At 51.0% G+C, this 22,028-nt stretch overlaps 1 protein-coding gene across 49 annotated transcripts in view; it reads right to left on the reverse strand.

The window, feature by feature from the left end:
- Positions 1–158: 158 nt before the first annotated feature.
- Positions 159–22,028, reverse strand: part of LOC128263194 (uncharacterized) — a 131,314-nt gene continuing 109,444 nt past the window's right edge. For 38 of the 49 annotated variants that reach the window (XM_052997963.1, XM_052997964.1, XM_052997960.1 and 35 more), the window contains 15 exons: positions 21,346–21,993; positions 20,317–21,279; positions 18,235–20,223; positions 17,860–18,165; positions 14,281–17,781; positions 13,573–14,223; positions 12,071–12,730; positions 11,069–12,004; positions 8,914–10,599; positions 8,412–8,612; positions 8,136–8,330; positions 7,078–8,073; positions 3,491–6,721; positions 2,505–2,930; positions 159–2,430 (listed from right to left, as the gene is read on the reverse strand). In XM_052997963.1, the coding sequence (XP_052853923.1) occupies positions 2,189–2,430; positions 2,505–2,930; positions 3,491–6,721; positions 7,078–8,073; positions 8,136–8,330; positions 8,412–8,612; positions 8,914–10,599; positions 11,069–12,004; positions 12,071–12,730; positions 13,573–14,223; positions 14,281–17,781; positions 17,860–18,165; positions 18,235–20,223; positions 20,317–21,279; positions 21,346–21,993 (16,631 nt within the window). In that variant the 3' untranslated portion in view covers positions 159–2,188. Of the gene's footprint in view, positions 2,431–2,504; positions 2,931–3,490; positions 6,722–7,077; positions 8,074–8,135; positions 8,331–8,411; positions 8,613–8,913; positions 10,600–11,068; positions 12,005–12,070; positions 12,731–13,572; positions 14,224–14,280; positions 17,782–17,859; positions 18,166–18,234; positions 20,224–20,316; positions 21,280–21,345; positions 22,004–22,028 lie in introns of those variants that run through there. The other 11 variants (XM_052998011.1, XM_052998012.1, XM_052997995.1 and 8 more) reach the window with 3 other exon arrangements.

Genomic DNA, 22,028 nt, shown 5'->3' on the forward strand with positions numbered 1-22,028 from the left:
TTATATGATCAGCAGCACCAAGAAGAAGCTACAAGTATATCAAGTATGCCTGCTTGATGAGTTAAATGGCCAGATTCAAGACAAGCCCCAAGTGAATTGCTGGTGGAATACTTAATTTAATTATCAAGTGACACCCGCCAATACACAATCAACATGCATTTGTTTATTTATATTTATTTATTTATTAGTTTACAATAAGCGATTACAATTATTTTCGTTTCTCGTTTTTCCTTTTTAAATACATTTCTTTATAAGTACAATTTAACTATTGTTTTTCTTTTTACAATAAGATCGGTTCTTATTCTTTATTATTATTTCTCTTTTATATTTGCTGCCAGTGCAAAAAGTTTTGTCTATGTTCAATGTAACACTAGTTTGGGGTCAGATTTATAAGCGGTTCTTGTAAAGAAAAATAAAAGTGTTTGGTAGTTGTGAACGAGGCGGTTGGTTGCTGCATTTGTGCACTTCTTTATGTATGTGTTGGTTATGGAATTAAGAAAATAATTTTATGCCTGGCATTGGTTAAGGTTAGGCTGTGATTTAGTTCGGATTTGAGAGTCAACGTCGTGTAGAAACCTATACACAATAATGCGCTACTAAAAATACCATAGAGTTTGCCTGTGTATTATTTACAAATTCTGTCTCTTTGTGTACGTGTCTGAGTGCGAGTTTATTTTGTATGGTATTTTACTATAAAGAAAATTCAGTTTCTTCTTAAAGTAGTGACTATACATTTTGTTTACGTTTAATAATATTAATTAAAAACTTCATTTTTAATAATTTAATTATCCAGGCCAGGTGCCTCAGTTCCCCCTTAACTATAATCGCATCAGGAGAAGACTTGCTCTGTAAAACGGTCGCCGGAAACGGAAATTCGCTGCATAGTTTCCGGCGCGTTGACAGTGGTGTGCTTTTCCCCATGGAAAACGAAAAAGGGGGCGGGGCAGGGGCGCTGGTTCGTTGCCTTTTTAAGTACTCTCTATACTTTTGTCTCTACATATTAGTAAGTTAGTGGAAGTATCTCTTTTGCATTAAAAACAATCACAACAATTTAATATTAATTGACTAAAAAACTACAAAAATAATGGTTAATCATAGTAGAGTGTGTAGTACAAGTACAAGTGGTCGAGGGATAGTGGTCAAAATCAAATCCTCCATTAGTCGTTGTTGCGATTAAAATTAAAACAAACCTAGTATTTCCTATGCAATAGATAAGTATCTTTTGTGCGCTGATGACGCCTCAGTGGCAGTTATAGTTCTGTTCCCTATTCTTTCGATTGAGTTGGTGCCTAGATCTTGTTGGGACTGTTCCCACGTGCCTTAAGCTGGATAGAGTATCTATGTTCTTCGGAGTGTGTGTGTGTGTGTGTTTTCTAACTCTTTAGCCTGTGTACAATCCAACTGAGACAATCGTTGGCATATTGTCCAGTGGTTATATATTAAGCACGTGGAATAAAGTCCCACCGATCTCTTACATACTGCTAGAGAGTATTCTGGGGTGCATTGTTCGGTTTTGTTGGAAATTAAAGGCAGTTTTCAATTTTAACGGGCTAGTTGAGTTCTAAATTACAGGAAGTAGTTGCAGTTGCGTGTGTCTGTGCTATAATACAAAGTGTCGTTGCTACTACCCACACCCTAAATATTTATAGGAAGTCTTTAGTTTAATATATAACAGTATTAATATTAATACTCGACTAATGAAGAAGTTGTCGTTAAAGGACGAGAATTCGTTTGTAGCTGCACTCTCTATGTTTGGCAGTTTGTGGACTCTATGTGGCAGCTAAACGTACAAACACTACGCGGAATTCTCATGTTAGTAGGAAGGAGAATACTAAACGTTAATACAATTAATAAAATTATTTTCTTAAGCTACTAAATTACTTTCATGCATTGTTCATGCGATTCTCGCTTCGTCAATTTTGCTTTTTACAATAGTTCAATCTTTCATAGTTTCGTTTTACGGCCAACATTGCCGAATATTTACTTTCAGCTCACAAATGTACTTTTGTTTTTCCTTTTTTTCTTGATATTCTTTCGCGATTTGATCTGTTTTGCATTTTTGCACAACTTTTTGCACTTGCCTTTCAAATATTCACATAATTTTCATATTCTTTTGATTTTCTTACAGACTAAAGATATAGCTAGGTGTGTGTTTGTTGTGTCAGTGTATTTTTACGTTACATTACATTTAGGAGATGTAATCCGGCGTTGGCTCGGGCACAGCGTCGGGATTGGCGAACAGCGGGTTGGGGAATTCCGGCGGATGGGGCAGGGGCGCAATTGTCTTGGGCCTCCTCCTGTAGGCCATCAGCCAGCAGGACACAGCCACTGCGACGGCTACGAGGGCCAGCAGGGCCGTGATGACCAGGGCAATGATCAGACCCACCATCGACACGCAGATATCCTCGACTCTCTGAGCCGCCGGTTTGACTAAAGATTGAAGGGATACAAGAATCATAGTTAGATCGTGCATAAGAATTAATTTATCCTTAAGGACTACTCACTGTTGGCATCATTCAGGCCTTGACCGCTGCGCTTCTCGAATGTCAGAATGGCATTCGAGGAAATGGTGATCTCCTCGCGCAGTTGACCCTCCACACCCGAATTCGTGGCAATGGCGGTCGTATCGGTGGAGTTGTCCGCAATGGAGCGACGACGTCGCCCGAAGGCGTTGTAGCCACCACAGTTGACGGGCTGGCAGCGTCCAAAGCAGACTCTTATGTTGCACTGGAAGCGGATGTTGTCGCTCGATGGGAACTTGAAGGCATTGAAACTGGCCAGCAGGCTGTTTGTGTCCGGATTGTATTCCCAGTTTCCGAAAATACTGGTATCCGTGGCACAGCCATTCTCATCCGTGACCAGATATTCATTCTGCACATTATCCTCCATCGTTTTGGCAATGCAAGAGCGGGCAAAGCCTCCATAAATGGCTGTTTTGGTAAAATAAAGAGATTAGCATACATTGTAATGCATAAACAACTAGAAGGAACTATATAGTCGAGGGTCTCGACTTTTAGATACCTACTATCCAGCTAACCAATTTTAATTTGTAATTTTTAGGTGGCGCCATCTGCCGAGATGCAGGGTGTACATAATATATAATTTAATTGGCAATTACTTTTAAAATACGGGTACGATTTGAAATATTTTTGATGTGTTGATTGATTTTGACCAGATACAAATAAAAATCCCATTAACTGGCCTCTATTTCTTAGAGTGACATGACAGACTTGTGCAATTTGTTAACGTTAAAGTGGCCGAGACCAAGTTTTGAAACAAACCAGCGCTGCGTAGGCTTAACTATAATCCGAATCTTGAATCCCAAATCTTTATCTTGTTTAGTTTTCGGTATCTCGACGTTCATACGGACAGACAGACGACCAGAAATGTATAACTTACTAGCTAGTGATCCTGACCAAAAGTATGTATGCTTTGTATTTTCGGAAACGATTCCTCCTTAGTAACGGGTATAAAAATGTAAGGTACTTACTGGCTGGCTCCACATCCACTTGCAACTTGAGATTGTCTCCGATCTCGGCCGAGTTAATCTCCTCGCCCTCGTTGGTGATGATGCGCATCTGGCAGATGGGCGGTGGTCCTGTGTTGGCAATGGTTCCGGCCGTCGTCAGCATGGACACGTTGAATCCTAGGGTCACATTCTTCTCGCCAGTCTGGTAGACACACTTGATGTTGTACGCCTGGGCCTTGTAGGTGACCAGCTTGGGATGCTTCTGGATGACCAGCACGAAGCTGGCCACATCCTTAACTGCTTGCATGCCGCAGCTGCCGAAGTGGACGCGGAAGTTCTCGGTACGGGGAACGGTCTCCCCGGCCAGGTTGACCACCCGTCGGCAGTCCTCGTCCTTGCTGTGGCCCTTCACGTACAGCACTCCATTGAATCCTGGCTCCGTGATGTGGATCTCCACTTGGACGCCATCGGCCAGACAGCTGACCACCATGTCGGGTCGTGGGAAGTCGGTGCGGAAATTGGTGTGGTTGCAGTGCAGCTCCGGGTTGCCCGTGTAGCCAGTGATGCACTGGCACTGGGCTCGGTGATTCACGGCATTGCAGAAGGCATTCACTCCGCACACCTTGGTCAGGCAGGGATCCTCGCAGGTCTTGGTGTCCAGGTTGCAGTAGCGGTTATCGGCGCACTGATCGTTGGTCGTGCACTCTGGCGGCTCCTCCGGTTGGCATTCGCCACGTGGAGTCAGGCGGTAGCCCAGCTCAATGGGACAAGTGCAGCGGCCGCGCTCATCGATCACCATGCCACGCTCCAAGGCGCACACACAGTGACCACTCTCGTCGATGCGGTAGCCCTGCTCCTCTCGGCACGGCGTGCAGTATTCGTAGATGTCCAGCGCGGTTCCAGGTGGGCAGACACATTGTCCGTCCACATCTCGCACGAATCCCTTCTCGATGACGCACAGCGAGCGCTTGTCGCACTGCACGGCTGGGTTGCCGGTGTAGCCCTCCAGGCACTCGCAGATCATGGTCCTCACGGGCAAAGTATCCCGGACACTGCAGAAGGCATTCACTCCGCACGGCTGGGTGGCATTGCAGGGATTGACACATTCGCCTCGCAGGCAGGCCCGCTGGCTGGGACAGTCCGCATCGCTGATGCAGATGGGCACATGGCGCTCCGACTCACAGCCGTTCCGTCCGGGCACGGTGCCCGGTGGGCAGGCGCACTGCGGTCGGTGCTGGTACACCTTGCACAGCTCGTCTTGGCCACAGATCGCCGTGGTTGTGCAGGGATCGTTGCATTTGCCATTGACGCACGCCTTGTCCGTGGGACATTCATCGTCAGAGCGACATCCCAGTGGAGTACAAGCAATCCTGGCGTTACCGCCATGTCCTGGGATGCACTCGCAAACGGCACGGTGCTCAATGGCCAGGCACTGGGCATTCGAGCCGCACTGTTCGCCCTGGCAGGCGGGGATGCAGAGTTGATTGCGGCACAGATGGGTGCCCGGGCAGTCAGAGTTGATGCTGCACTCGATCTTAGCGCACTCGAACTCGGGGTTACCCTCGAATCCTTGGCGGCAGGTGCACACAGGCTTGTGATCCTTGATCCGGCATTCGGCATTCAAGCCGCAATTGCACGGATCTCGGCACACGCTATTCAGACAGGACTTGTCCGCCGGACAGTCTGCGTCCGAGATGCAGCCTCCCACATCCTTGACTCCCTGGGTGGGCTTGCAGCCTCCCTTTCCACGGCTCACATAGCCATCCGGACAGATGCAGAGCATCGTGCGCACCGGCGATGTGGGGGTCACCTCGCAGAGGGCAGGTCGCTGGCATGGTTCCAGCACCAGGCAGGGATCCACGCACTGTTCGTTAATGCAGGCCTGGCGGCCGGGACAATCGGTGTCCAGCTGGCAGATTGGCTGCGGCGGTGGCCGGCAGTCCACGTAGGGATTACCCAGGAATTCGGCAGGGCAACGGCAAACGGCCAGGTGATTCTGCGCCCGGCACTCCGCACGCGGGGCACATGGGTTGTGGTAGACGCAGGGGTTCACGCACTGCTCGTTCTGGCAGGTCTTGTCCGTGGGACAGTCGTTGTTGCTGCTGCAGCCGATGACGCGGCAACGCTCGTACGGATTGCCCCGGTAGCCACTCAGGCAGCGGCACTGGGCCCGATTGGACTGCACATAGCACTCGGCATTGGGTCCACAGGGATCGTTGATCAGGCACGGGTTGATGCAGTCGCCATTGATGCAGGCCTTGCCGGAATCGCATTCGCCATCTACTCGGCATCCGATGGAGCGACAGGAGGCATAGGGATTGCCCTCGAATCCATCCTGGCAGCTGCACACGGCGCGATGTTGGGTCACCTGGCAGACGGCGTTGTTGCCGCAGTTGCACGGATTGCGGCACTGGGCATGGATGCAGGCCTCCTGGTCGGGACAGTCCTGGTCGCTCTCGCAGCCGGGTTGGCGGGGCGGCACCAGCTTGCGGCACGCTCCACTGGCATCGGGCACCTCGTACTCCGCACACTCGCAGACCATCGTTCGCACGGGCACGCTGTCCAGAGCACTGCACTGGGCAGTCGGATGGCAGGGCGTGAGCACTGTGCACGGGTTCTGGCACTTGTCGTCGATGCAGGCCAGTCCACTGGGGCAGTCTCCATCATCGCGGCACACTGGCTTCACAGGTAGAGCCTCACAGTAGCTGAACGGATTACCCCGCGGCATTTGGTCCGGACAACGGCAAACAGCGCGATGCTGCAGCGCCTGGCAGATGGCATTCTGGGCACACGGATTCCTCCTCTCACCACACGGGCTCACGCATTCGTTGGACACGCAGGCCAGGTTCGAGGCGCAGTCGTAATCGGAGTGGCATTCCAAGCGCAGGCAGCGCACAAACGGATCACCCTCCAATCCTACCGGACAGCGGCAATGGGCGCGATGGTTGCGTCCGTAGCACTCGGCATTCAGGGCACACGGATCGCTGGCCAGGCATGGGTTGATGCACTCCCGGTTCACGCACTGCCTGTCCCCACTGCACTCGTCGTCCGACTGGCAGCCAATCGGGGAGCATCCAAACTGGGCGTTGCCCGAGAATCCGGGCTTGCAGTAGCAGATCGGATGGTGGTTCTTCACCGTGCACTCGGCATTCGGACCGCAGTTGCAGGGACTCACGCACTGGGTGTTGATACACGCCTCCGTCGAGGGGCAGTCGGTGCTGGATTTGCAGCCCACGGTTATCACATCGGATGCTGAGGAGATAAAAAGCAGGTCAATATTGCTATATTTTAAAGATTTTGCAAATAAATCTAAACTCTACATTAAAAAAGGTTATAAAATTGACTTTATTTTTCGGTAACGGGCTCAACACAATCAAAAATTAAATTAAAGTTCAAACCATTTATAAAAGACATGGATTTTATAAATATTTCGGAATATCCAGCATCGAATTATGACAGTAATTGCTATTATTGCACAACATTTTAATGTATCTCCATAAAAATACTATAATGTATCATTGCCTTTAAATAGATTGCTTTTAACTTTTTTCAAAGACATCCTTTCTTTAGTCCTACTCCCCTAAATCTTAAAAATCTCATAAACTTACGTGGCAGACAGCGATCTTGTGGGTTTCCGGAATATCCAGGTGGACAGCGGCAGATGGCCTTGCGCTGCTGCACATGGCAGTAGGCGCCGATGCCACAGGCATCCGAGGAACAGGGACTCTCGCAGATCTCGTTGCGACAAATCTGATCCCTGGGGCAATCATCGTTGCGTAAGCAGCCTGGATTGGGGATTCGTGGCCTATCCACCTCCGTTGTAGAGCACTCGATGCGCGGATTACCTTGGTAGCCCTTCGGGCAACTACACTGAGCGTAGTGATCCCTGGCGGTGCACTGGGCATTCACGCCACACCTCTCCAGTCGGCAGGCATCCAGGCAATTTCCATTCGAGCAGATCTCGGGATTGGCACACTCTGAGTTGTGCTGACAGCCGGTGACGACCTTGGGCACATTGATGGGCACGCAGTTGCGGGAGACATCCGTCACCGTGTCGCCGGGACACTTGCAGGCCATGGCTCGCTTTGGCAGGGTGTCCAAGACCGTGCAGGTCTGTTGCGGAGTGCACACATTGGGAGTGGCACAGGGATCCGCACAACGTTCATTGATGCAGGCTAATTTGGAGGGACAGTCGGCATCCTGGACACACTGAGGCTTGGGAGTCTTCACCGGTATATCGCACTGCACATGCGGATTGCCCTGGTATCCGGGTCGGCACTCGCACTGCGGCTGATGGCGACGACCCACACAGAGGGCATTCAGGGCACAGGTCTCCTGATCGCAAACAGGTCGGCACACGCGATTCAATCGATCGCAGGCCTCGTGATCCGCACAATCCTCGTTGTACTGACAGTGTCCCGTGATGCAGGAGACGAAGGGATTGCCCTGCGTTCCGGTTGGGCAGATGCACACCGCCTGGTGGTTCTGCGCCAGGCACTGGGCTCCACTGCCGCAGCGCACCTGGCCATGGGTGCAGGGATCCACGCAGTTCTCGTTCAAGCAGGTCTTGTCATACGGACAGTCGGCATTGATCTTGCACTCGGCTGGAGGAATATAAAAAAAGTGATCACCATATGCCATTTTAAGAGGGTTCATTGGTGCTTACGTTTGTAGCATTGAACTTGTGGGTCACCACCCCAACCAGCTGGACAGAAGCAAATCGGTCGGGAGTTCTGCACGCGACACTCGGCATTCCCGGCACAGGGATTGGCCTCGGCACAAGGATCCTGGCAGCGCTTATTGATGCAGGCCGTGTTCGGCTCACATTCCGAATCGTGGGTGCAGCCAGTCTTGACTTCAGCTGCAAACAATATTCAATGTTAGTAATAGCCTTATAATGACAATCAGTATATATGGTAAATATATAAAATATCTAGCTTACGTGGCTCATAGCAGTTGGTGAATGGATCTCCCTGGGTTCTCTCTGGACAGCTGCAAATGGCGCGATGCTGCTGGGCCAAACACTGGGCGGAGCGGGCACAAGGCGAGGCATCCAGGCAGGGATTGACACAGTTTCCGCCGCGACAGGCTTCCGTATCCTGGCACTGATCATGCGACACACAGCCCTGATCACGCGGGGGTTCTGGGGTAATACAATATTTGGGATTAGCATTGCAGTTGTATTAGGTGTTTAGATGCTAAGTGTTCGAGTGCAACAGTTAAGAGTTTTAGAGTGCATTCAAAATATTTATAGGGTGCAACTGCTCAGGAGGTGCATCACTATAAACGGTTTTGTAATTTAAACATATATATATATTTGTATAAGCACTTAATATATAACTGATGCTGCAATGAGAAAAGCAAAACTCAAAAATCAAGCGTATTTAAAAAAAGCTGACCTGAAAAATTAATGATAAATGGGGTTGATTTAATTGATAGTTTACCTTTGTGACATCCAATGTCGGCCTCGCCCACAAAGCCACGAATACAGCTGCACATCATGGTGCGCAGGGGCAGGGTGTCCACCACTTCGCAGATGGCATTGGCGCCGCATGGATGCGTGACATCGCATGGGTTCTTGCACTCGCCACCGAAGCAGGCCAACTTGCTGGGACACTCGGCGTCCATGGTGCAGCCCTCCGGTTGTGTGGGCACCAGGTCACATCTTACGGCCGGGTTTCCACTGAAACCGGCTGGACAGCGGCACTGAGCACGATGGTTCTCCACGCGGCACTGGGCTCCAATGCCGCAGTTGCAGGGATCCTCGCAACGTTCATTGCGACAGGCCAGATGAAAGGCGCATTCGTCATCAGATCGACACTCTGGACGTTCGCAACGCACCAGAGGATTGCCGCGGTATCCGTCCAGGCAATGGCACCTGGCCCGGTGATTGAAGTCAGCCCGGCAGATGGCTCCCTCTCCGCACTGCGTGAATCCACAGGGATCTACACACTGCTGGTTAATGCAGGCCTCATTGGCGGCACATTCTCCGTCGGATCGGCAGCCCAGAAGGTAGCAGTTCTGCAAGGCGTTTCCGGTGTATCCCTCATTGCAGACGCACAGTGGTCGGTGGAGTTGGACATGGCAGCGTGCCTGTTGGGCGCAGAGGTTCGATTGCTCGCAGGGATTGCGACAAACCTGGTTGATGCAGGCCTTGTCATTGGTGCAGTCCCCGTCGCTGATGCATTCCGGCTTGGGCGGTTGCTCTGGGATCTGCCTTAGGCACTGGGCGTACGGGGAACCGTAGAACTCCGGCGGACAGCTGCACACGGCCTTGTGGTTGATGGCCCGACAGATGGCATTGATGCCGCAGGCATTCAGACAAGGATCGCGGCATTTCTGACTCACACATGCCCTATCCCGGGAACAGTCCTCGTTGATCACGCACTCCGGATAACTGCAGGTGGCGGCTCCGTTGTAAACGCGGCAGATTCCATTGCTATGGCACGGAGAGGGCTGGCAGGGATCGAGGGGCTCGGCCTGGCGTGGTTCCTCGCACTGGACAAACGGATTGCCCACCATATTGCCCGGACAGCTGCACACGGGACTGTGGTTGATGGTCTGGCAAACGGCTCCGAATCCGCACTCTCCCACGCAGGCATCCACGCACTTGGAGTTGATGCAGGCCCGATCCTTGGCGCAATCCGAACTGAGTGTGCACTCCGGACGACAGCCCTGAACCAGTGGGTTACCTGGGAATCCGGGCAGGCACTCGCACACAGCCTTCTCGTTCTGCACCCGGCAAATCGAATTGGGTCCACAGGGCGATGGATAGCAGGGATCCGAGGGAGTAGGTGGAGTCAACTGGCGGGTACACTGGGCAAAAGCATTGCCCGTGTAGCCCGGTGGACAGGAACAGATCGGTATGTGGTTGTTCATGGTGCAAATGGCCTCCAGGCCACAGACGCCCGGACAAGGATCCTGGCACTTGCTGCGGATGCAGGCCTGATTGGCAGGACACTCGGAATTGCCCACGCATTCGGGGCGGCATCCCTCGTAGGGATTGCCGATGTACTCCCGTTGGCTGCACTCGCAAACGTAATTCTCTCCTTGGACACGACACACGGCATTGGTGCCGCATGGCGAGGGGTAGCAAGGATTCTTGGGAGTCGGCGGGGGTTTGGGTTCATCTGGAATAGTTACATTTATATGTTAGGAAATTATATAGATAAAGGGAAATGCCCTGCCTGATTACAATATGCAAACTCGGTTGGTCCTGTTTAAATATAAGCAGGGTAAGGGTAAGCCTGTAATAAGTGATTGGGTCAGGTTCCTAACTCAAGTACTTTAAAGTTAAATCGGGGAAATGATAAAAGAACACAGTTGAGATTCCCAGATATAGTAAAGACTCTAGACATGCCTTAATGCCTAATTATAATACGAAAACTTCATGGTGTTTAAATATAACCTGTAAAAAGTAAAGGGGCACTTAGGGGATTAGGACTGTTTGGGTAGGTTTACAAAAAGTTAGTTTAAGGAAACACAGTTCAGATACCCTGTTGTAGTAAAGATTCTAGAGATTATTACCTCAGAAAGATTTTTAATTAATTTTTTTTTTTCATTTAATTTTTTTTTTTTTTTTTTTTTAAGGGATCTTACCACGTGGTATGGGCCGGCAAAGTCGGAACGGATCGCCAGTCATGCCCACGGGGCACTGACAGTTGGGTGTGTGAAGGCTGACCGTACACTGGGCACTCTGGCCACAGCTTCCGGGACAGGGATCGCGACACTTCTGATTCATGCAGGCCAGGGTATTGGCACACTCATCGTGGCTGTCACACTCGGGTCGACAGTTCGGCGGGGTGCCCTGGAACTCCGGCAGACAGCGGCACTCCGCCTGGTCGTTCACATTTCTGCACTGGGAGTTGGGACCACAAGGCGATGGCTGGCAAGGATCACGAACAATTTCAGGTATCCTGGGAATAGGACTGCACAAAACATAGGCATTTCCAGTGTGTCTAGGGATGCACTCGCAATGTGCCTTATGCTGGATCGCCTGGCATACGGCATTCTGGCCACATTTGCCCGGACACGGGTCCACGCACTTGTTGTTGATGCACGTGTGCACTTGGGCGCAATCGGAGCTGGAGTAGCACTCCAGTCGGCAATTGGGCGGCTGACCAAAGTATCCGGCCAGGCAAGAGCAGATGGCATTGCCGTTCCTCTCCAGACACTGGGCATTGGCTCCGCACGGCGAGGGCTGGCAGGGATTGGGAGGAGTCGTTGGTGGCGGTGGATCATCGCGAACCGGTAGGCAGGAGACGAACGCATTGCCCGTCATCCTTTCCGGGCAGTGACACATGGCGATGTGGTTGACGGCATCGCAGAGTGCATTGGCTGCACAGTGTCCTGGACAAGGATCCACGCACTTCTGGTTCACACACGCCCTGTTCCTGGGACATTCCGCGTTCAAAACACACTCGGGGCGGCATCCGGTGTAGGGATCACCCTGGTACTCCGGCAGGCAAGAGCACTGACCATTGTTACACAGAGCATTAGCTCCGCAGGGTGATGGCTGGCAGGGATCGGAGGGAGCTGCAAGATAAATGGGGCCTAACTTAGGGGAAACTTTTTGGGATTTAAGAGAAGGGTGGGGCATACTTTGCGGGGGCGGTGGTGGTGGCAGCAGTCGGCAACTGGTGAACGGATCTCCAGTATAGCCTGCGGGACAGGCGCAACTGGGCGTATGATTGATGACATTGCACTGGGCAGCAAAGCCACAGGCTCCGGGACATGGATCGCGGCACTTCTCGTTGATGCAGGCCATATTGCTGGGACACTCCGCATTGATGGTGCACTCCGGTCGGCAGTATGGCGCCGCTCCCACATAATTGGGAAGGCAGCTGCAACTAGCTCCGCCATTGACCACCCGACATTGGGAGTACGGTCCACAGGGTGATGGCACGCAAGGATCACGGATATCGTTAGATTTCGGAGGCTTCGGGGGCGGAACGGGCAGACAGCGGGTAAGGGCATCGCCCGTGAATCCGGGTTGACACGAGCACAGCGGACTGTGGTTACGCACATGGCACTGGGCATTCAAGCCACAAGCTCCGGGACAAGGATCCTGGCACTTCTGGTTGATGCACGCCCTGTCCGCCGGACACTCGGCACTGATCACACACTCCGGACGACACGATGGCGGTGTGCCCACAAACTCCGGCAGGCAGGAGCAGATGGCCTGTCCCTGGGACTCGCGACACTGGGAATTGGCTCCGCAGGGCGACGGCTGGCAGGGATTCACATACTCAGGTACGGTGGCTAAAGGAAATCAAACGTGGGATTTTTAACATTTGCACAATAGCGGGCCAAAAGCAAAGCGTTGATTAAAAGCCAACCAAAAAGCGAGGTTAAATATTTCTAGTGCTAGCATATTGTCACTGAGCATAGTCGATGGAGGAATCCACAGGACACTCGATGGGTTTGAGATAAAAGAAATGAGGTAGCTGAAAAATAATCGGCTTAATGCAAGAAGTTGTGTAAAGCGTTGTTGTTGAACAAAACTTATTTTCAAGATTACTTGCATAATCTCACAGAGTTTTTTTCAATGATAAGTTGTATGGGTTAGGGTTTTTGAGAATTGAGATCATTATTGCCAAATATCACAGAATAAATAGAATAAACGTTGAAAATCTTAAAAGAAAATCGATGAGAGACATGATGTTCTTTGGCGTTTGAGTAAAACTTGAGCTTAGGAACAAGGTCTTTTGATATGTGAGATCATATTATATTCAATATTACAGAATATAATCGGCGCTTTTAATATATATAAAGTAAACATGGGGAATCTCAAAAAGATAAAAGAGATGAGAATGATTCTTTTTTAATAATATGGGCATATAAAATAAGGGCACTTAAAAAGAGAAATAAACAGAGGCAAAGAATTGAGTAGAGCGTTGTTGTTGTTTAGGGCATTAAAAACTAGTCGGCCTTAAATAGTTCTAGCAAAATATCATAGAATGTTATCGATGTATTTAGGTGTTCAACGATGTAAGGCAGCGGAGCAAAAACATTAGGTACGGCGTTGTTGTTTAGAGAAGGAATACGCATTAAGGTCGTTTTAAGGTAGCACGAAAAAAGGCATAGTTTAGGAGAAATCTTACGTTCATGCTGCGGAATACGACAGCTATGGTAGGGATTGCCCACGTGACCCGGGTGGCATTCGCAAACGGGACTGTGGTTAATGACCTGACAAAGGGCATTGATGCCACAAACCCCGGGACAGGGGTCGCGACACTTTTCACCCATGCAAGCCCTGTGACTTGGACAGTCCGAGTTGACGGTGCATTCGGGTCGGCAGATCTCAGACGGATTGCCATAGTAACCCGGCAGACACTGGCAAACGCTCAACTCATTTCGGGGCAGACAAATGGCGTTGACTCCACAGGGATTGGGATTGCAGGGCAGGATCACCACGGCAGGTGGACTTGGCTCTGGTCGAGTGCAGAGGCTGAAGGCATTGCCCACAAAGCCCTCGGGACAGTAGCACAGTGGACTGTGTGACACCACGCGACACAGAGCAGAGAGACCACAACTGCCGGGGCACGGATCAATGCACTTGTAATTCCTACACGCCTTATCCGCCGGACAATCGGCGCTGTTAACACACTCCGGCCGACAGAATGGCGGAGTGCCATGGTATTGCGGTTGGCAAGAGCATCTTGCTCCACCGGACTCGGCTTGGCACTCGGAGTTAGGACCACAGGGTGAGGGCTGACAGGGATTCACTTCATCGCGTTCTACGGGGGGAATAACTAAAATAATTGTATTAGAAACGTGTTCCTTAGGGTTGGGTGTACTTTCTGTTATACCTATGGGTTGGCAAGCCAGCAGCGGATTACCCGTCAACTGGGGTGGACACACGCACAAGGGACCGTGGTTCTGCACATGGCAAATGGCACGAATGCCACAAGCTCCGGGACACGGATCGCGACACCTGAGATTCAGGCAGTATTTGTCAAGGGCACAGTCTGAGTTCGAGGTACACTCCGGACGACAAGCGGGTGGAGTGCCAATAAAATCGGGCAAGCAGTAGCAAATCGCCTGTTCATAATAAGCTCTACATTGGGCATTGGGTCCACAAGGTGATGGCTGGCAGGGATTAATCGGGGTAGGTTGAGGTACGAGAGCAGGCAAAGTCGTAGGTGGTGCTGGAACAGGGGGTTTGGGCTTGGGTATTGAGTCACATCTCACAAAAGCATCTCCCTGCATTTGCTCTGGACATGTACAGATGGCCACGTGATTGTATACATGGCACAAGGCATTTAATCCACAAGTGCCTGGACAAGGATCTTGGCATTTCTGACGGATGCAAGCCTTGTCCCTGGCACAATCCGTATTGAGGACACATTCCGGCCGACATCCAACATATGGATCTCCATGATATTCCGGTATACAGCTGCATTTTCCATTATTACATACGGCGTTCGGTCCGCAAATAGATGGATAGCATGGGTCCTTCGCCTCAATGGGCTCACGTGGAACAGGGACTATCGGTGTGGGCTGACACGATACAAATGGATTACCGGTGTAGCCGGTTTGGCAGAAGCAGTTCGGTACATGTTCATGGACACGGCACACTGCGTTGTAAGCACAAGATCCTGGGCAAGGATCCCGACATTTTTCGTTGATACAGGCCAAGGCTGATGGGCAATCCGAGTTAATAACGCATTCTGGTCGGCAATTGGGTGGAGTTCCACTATAGTTTGGAATGCAAACGCAGGCAGCCACTCCAAATCTATTGTGACAATGCGAGTAGGGTCCACAAGGCGATGGATAGCACGGGTTAAAGTCGAAAACGGGCTTTGCCACATCATAGTTGGGACGTTCTGGAGTTGGTTGCGGTACAGTTGGGACATAGACCACGCCAGGAATAGGTTGTGGTCTCTGAGTATTGTATTGTACCTCCTGGACAGGATTTTGCGGTGTTGAAGGTATAGGTTGCGGTACCGACGGAATGTTGGTAATTCCGGGTGTTGGTGATGGTGCCGGCTGATATGGTAGTGAGGGTACATTAATAACTCCAGGAATGTGTGAAGGCACAGGTTGGGGCAACGAAGGAACGTTAATAATTCCCGGAATCGGTGGATTAGGTTGTGGAGATGGGTAGTAAACATCTTGGTAATATGGCTTTTGAGTCGGATACGTCGGTTGTGGCACGGAAGGTATGTTGATTATTCCAGGGGTAGGTTGTGGTCTCTGGGTCTCATATTGGACATTTTGTATCGGATGTTGAGGGGTTGGAGTTGTAGGTTGTTGTATCGATGGAATGTTAATTATTCCAGGCTTTTCAACTGAGACTGGTGGGGATGGTTGAGAAGGAATATTGATCACACCAGGAGTTAGAGATGGCACCGGCTGAGGCGTTGGATAGCTGACATCGTGAATTGGTGGGTTTTGAGGTGGATACGTCGGTTGTGGAACCGAGGGAATGTTTACAATTCCTGGAGTTGGCACTAAGATCGGCGGCGTTGGTTGCGACGGTATATTGATCACACCAGGGGTGGGTAATGGCACAGGTTGAGACACCGAAGGAATATTAATTATTCCTGGTGCCTGAGGTGTTGGCTGTGGCGATGGATAGCTGACATCGTGAATGGGTGGGCTTTGAGGAGGATACGTTGGTTGTGGAACCGAGAGAATGTTTACAATTCCAGGAACTGAGATCGGAGGTGATGGTTGCGACGGAATATTAATTACACTAGGAGTGGGTAATGGCACAGGTTGAGGCACCGAAGGAATATTAATTATTCCAGGTGCTGGATGAGTTGGCGTTGGTGCTGGATAAATAACATCCTGAATAGGTGGATTCTGATGTGGGTTCGTCGGCTGCGGTACTGAAGGAATGTTATGAATGATTGGTCTTGGAGATGGTATGTTCAAAACTGGTGCTGGTATGTAGATTGGCTGTTGGGGAACCGGGTATACAGGACGTGGTGGCGAAGGAATGTTGATCACACCCGGTCTTGACGGAGGTGGTGGATAATACACATCGTATATAGCCGGTCGTTGCACAACCGTAGGTTGATATGTTGGATGCACTGGCTGTGCCACTGAAGGTATATTAATGACTCCTGGTAGAGGAGCAGGTGTCGTATTTTCAGGTGACGGTATAAACACGGGACGTTGAGAAACCGGAGGCACTGGCAGCGGCACCGATGGAATGTTAACGACTCCAGGTTGCGGCGTTATCACTGGTGGTGACGTTGGATAGTTTACGTCGTAAACAGGGGCATGTGGCGTAGGATAAACAGGTTGTTGGAACGAAGGAATGTTTATAATTCCAGGATGTGGTGCAGGCGATGGAGTCTCATTAGATGGTATATTTATAGGTGGTTGGGGAGACGGTGGCACCGGCTGTGGGTGCGATGGTATATTAAGAACCTCTAGTTGTTGAGGAATTGGTGATGACGTTGGATAGTTAACATCGTAAACTGGAGGATTTGTTAAAGGATGCACTGGTTGGGGTGCTGAGGGAATATTTATCACTTCAGGCTTCTGAGGAACGGGAGACGGGGAAGTTGGATAGTTCACATCATAAATAGGAGACTGCGGTGTTGGGTATACTGGCTGCGCTACTGAGGGAATATTTATTACTCCTGGCTGGGTAGCTGGCGTCGGTCTTTCAGGAAAAGGTATAAAAACGGGAGGTGGTTGTGATGGAGTTGTCGGCTGTGGCACAGAAGGTATATTGATTGTGCCAGGATGTACTGGTGGTGGTTGTGTTGGGTAGTTCACATCATAGGTCGGAGGACTTGGAGTAGGATATGCTGGATGTGGCACAGATGGAATATTAACCACGCCAGGTTGTTGAATTGGAGTCGGTGTAGTTGGGTAGTTTACATCATAAACAGGGGTCTGTGGCGAAGGATATCCAGGTTGCGGCACTGAAGGAATATTGATAACTCCAGGCTGAGGTGCAGGGGATGAATTCACGGGCGATGGTATAAACACTGGTATCTGTGATATCGGAGGCACTGGTTGGGGTGCAGAAGGAATATTTACAACACCGGGTTGCTGGGGAACTGGATATAACGTTGTCGGGTAGTTGACGTCGTAAACAGGTGGCTGGGGCGATGTGTAGACTGGCTGTGACACAGAAGGTATATTAACTACTCCGGGTTGTTGTGGACTTCCTGGTTGTGGTGATGGATGGTTCACATTAAAAACTGGTGGCTGAGACGCGGGGTATCCAGGTTGAGGGGCAGAAGGAATATTTACTATTCCCGGTTGTTGTTGTTGTATGTACACGAGATCAGGTATAGCAACCGGATAGGGAGGAGAAGGTGTGTCGTATATTTGGGGTTGAACAGCTGTTTCAATTAGATTTATAAAATGGTTTTTGTTTACCGATTTGTCTATCGCATTTAAATGTTTAATTATATTCTTACGTTTTGGGGTCTCGTAACAACGTGTGAACGGATCACCCGTATGGGAAGAGATGCAGTAACATATGGGACTGTGGTAGTGGACGCGACATTCAGCGCTAATACCGCAAATTCCAGGACAGGGATCGACACACTTGTGATGAACACAAGCCTTATCATAAGCACACTCTGAGTTAAGAGTACATTCGGGTCGACAGTTAGGAGGGGTTCCATAGAATTCGGGTAAACAGGAGCATACGGCTTCATTATTTGACGGGTGACATTGGGCATTGGCTCCACAGGGTGAGGGATCACAGGGAGTCAATGGGGCTAAAGGGGTTGGCACACAAAATATATTATCAAAATTCAGTACGGACATTTGAATGTATGGATGCTTACATTGCTGGACTATAGGAACAGGTGAGCAGTACGCCAAGGGGTTTCCAGTGTAACCGCTGAAACACCTGCACTGAGGCAGATGATCCAGAACATAGCACTCGGCATTCAGGCCACAGGTGCCGGGACACGGATCTCGACATTTTTGCTGCACACAAGCTCTACTTGAGGGACAATCGGAGTTCAAAATGCACTCCGGCCGACAGGCTTCGTAGGGATTGCCGAAATAGTCAGGCAGGCAGACGCAAGCGACTACTCCTCTTCGCTGCTTGCATTGAGCATTTGCTCCACAGGGATTGGGTTCACAACCATTGATAAACGGTTCCTCATACTGAAGCACCTGAATGGCAGTTGTGGGTGGTGTTGGTGAAACTTCAATTCGTGTTGGTGGCAGGCAGGAGTTGAAGGGATTGCCCACTAATCCAGGAGCACAAACACAATTTGGCTGGTGGTTGTATGTTCGACAGATGGCATTGTAACCGCACAGTCCTGGGCATGGATCTTGACACTTCCGATTGATACAGGCCCTATCACTGGGACATTCACTGTTGGCAATGCACTCAGGTCGACAATAGGGTGGTACGCCCAAATAATCCGGCTGACAGCGGCAAACCGCATTGCCTCCCTCATTGCTGCACTGGGCATGAGGACCACATGGAGTCGGAGAACACGGATCAATTGGTTCGCGCTGAACTGGTGTGTAATCTATCCTGATCAACTGGCACTGAGAGTAAGGACTTCCGGTGTAGCCAGCGGGGCAAACACACTGCGGACCGTGGTTAATCACATGACACTGGGCCATGTAACCACAAGCTCCTGGACAGGGATCGCGGCACTTTTGATTCACACAAGCCAGGCTGGGTGGACACTCTGGGTCGCTGACACATTCGGGGCGACAGCCTGGAGGATTTCCGTAATAGCCGGGCAGGCAAGTGCAAATTGCTTGCGAGCCAACTTCCCGGCATTGTCCGTGGGGTCCACAAGGCGAAGGCTGGCAGGGATGTAGCTCTATGGGGGCCTGTAGAGGTGTCGGCTGGCACAGTACAAACGGATTGCCCTGATAACCAGCCGGACACTGACAAATGGCAACATGATTATGCACCTGACACGTGGCTCCAGATCCGCAAGTTCCTGGACACGGATCCAGGCAACGATTGCGGATACAGGCCTTGTTCCACGGACACTCCGTACTCAATACGCACTCTGGGCGACATCCCACGTAGGGATCCCCCTGGTACAAGGGCAGACAGCTGCAGACGCCGTTCGAGCACTGGGCATTGGGACCGCAGGGCGAGGGCTGACAAGGATCATCCGCAACTACAGTAACAGGGGTTGCAGGAGGTGTTGGGGCTGGATAACAACGGTAGAAGGGATCTCCCACGAAACCTCTGAGACATGTGCAGGTGGGCACATGATTAAGCACATCACATTGGGCGTTTAGACCACAAGCCCCAGGGCAAGGATCCACGCACCTTTGATTGACACAAGCCCTATGACTGGGACAATCTGAGTTCTGGGTGCAGTCGGGCCGGCAATAAGGAGGAGTGCCGAAGTAGGAAGTCTGGCAGGAGCACACGGCTTGCTCGTACTCCACCCGACACTGGGCAAACTGTCCACAGGGAGAGGGAACACATGGGTCTCTGTAGATTACGGGTGAATCCCGAACAGGTTGGGGCGGAGGCAAGGGAAGACAGCGCATAAAGGCATCTCCTGTGTAACCAGGATGACATGAGCAATGAGCTCTATGTTGATGTGCTCGACAAATGGCATTCTGGCCACAAGCGCCCACACATGGGTCGGTGCACCTTCTGGCCACGCAGGCTCTATCATTGGGACATTCGGGATTACTGACGCACTCGGGACGACAAGCTGGTGGGGAACCAAAGTAATCGGGCAGGCAGCGACACACCGCCTGACCCTGGGACTCGGTGCACTGAGAGTTGGGACCACACGGCGAGGGCTGGCAGGGATTAAAGTGGACAACTTGGACGGCTGGAGAGGAACATAGAAGTGCAGATTGGGGGTAATGGTAAATTGGTATGTTAGTGCAAGGTTTAACGGATTGACTGGGAGGAAACTGCTTACGTTCCGCCTGGACCACATTACAGTGGCGATAGGGATCACCACTGTATCCGGGATAGCAACTACAGCTGGGCACGTGGTTAACGACTTGACACTGGGCGTTGGGGGCACAGCTTCCGGGGCAGGGATCGCGGCAATGTTGATTTAAGCAAGCCAAATGGCTCGAACAGTCTGAGTTGAGCACACATTCGGGTCGACATCCCTCGTAGGGATTGCCGTAATATTCCGGTAGACACTGGCATGAAGCGGCTCCACCTCGCTCCCGGCACACGGCATTGCTTCCGCAAGGGTTTTGGAAGCAGGGATTGATCTGCTCGCGCTGAATCTGTGGTCGTGCATGGCATCCGGTGTAGGGGTCACCAATGTAGTCCGCAATGCAGATGCACGAAGGCACGTGACTGACTACTTGACAGCTGGCAGCGTTTCCACAAAGTCCAGGACAAGGATCCTTGCATTTCTGGGCAATGCAAGCCAGTTGATTCGGACACTCCGATGATGTAATGCACTCCGGTCGACAGTACGGTGGTGTTCCTACGTAATCCTTCAGACACTTGCAAATTGCCTTGTCATTCTGACTAGTACACTCCGCATTGGCTCCGCATGGCGATGGTGAGCAAGGGTTCAGCGGTTCTCTTTGGACTGGTGGTGGAGGCGGTACACGGTGGCAAAGGAAGAAGGCGTTGCCTGAGTACCCCGGTGGACAACTGCAGTGCGGCACATGCCTAATGACCTGGCATTGAGCAAACTGCCCACATGCTCCAGGACAAGGATCGCGGCACTGCTGATTTAAGCAGGCTAGATGCGGGGCACAGTCCGAGTTGACGGTGCACTCGGGGCGACATTTTGGAGGGACACCAAAGTAGCCGGGCAAGCAAGAGCAGATGGCCTGCTCGCTAGCCACTCGGCATTGGGCATTGTTTCCACACGGGGATGGCTGACAGGGATTTAAAGGCTCCACGGGAGAAGCTAAATAGAACAAGGAATTGTTAAAGGGGGTTTTGGGAATTACTGGATTCTTAGTTTGAAACCTACATCGCACAACGGTACACTGGACGAAAGCGTTTCCCGAAGTTCCTGGCGGACAATTACATGTGGGTATATGGTTGCGCACTTCGCAAACTGCTCCAACACCACAAGCTCCTGGACAGGGATCTGTGCACTTGCTGCGCTGGCAGGCTCTGTCCCTGGCACAGTCCGTGTTCAGAACGCACTCAGGACGACAGCCCACATAGGGATTGCCATCGAAGTCGGGCAGACAAGAACACTGACCACCAGAACTGCAGATTGCGTTGGAGCCACAAGGCGAGGGATTACAGGCATCGCGAAGGGGAGGAGTTGGTGGTGGAGGAGTTCGTTGACAGCTTACGAAGGGATTACCCTGATAACCTGATGGGCAACTGCAGATGGGTGTGTGGTTAATGACGTTGCATTGGGCCAGAAGTCCACAAGAACCGGGACACGGATCGCGACACTTTTCACTGATACACGCCAAATGGGAGGCGCAGTCCGGATTAATCACGCACTCCGGCTGGCAATTGGGAGGAGCTCCAAAGTAACCAGGCAGACAAGAGCAAATAGCCTGGTTGCCCTGAGCACGGCATTGTCCAAAGGCGCCACAGGGAGAGGGAGCACATGGATCGCGGTAGGTTTCCTTGGGAACATCGTAGCTAATTGCGGGTGCTGCAAAGGGCTTAGAGTTAAGGAAGCTCTCAGGG

The sequence above is a fragment of the Drosophila gunungcola genome, unplaced genomic scaffold (genome assembly GCF_025200985.1).
Source record: "Drosophila gunungcola strain Sukarami unplaced genomic scaffold, Dgunungcola_SK_2 000001F, whole genome shotgun sequence".
NCBI lineage: Eukaryota > Metazoa > Arthropoda > Insecta > Diptera > Drosophilidae > Drosophila > Drosophila gunungcola.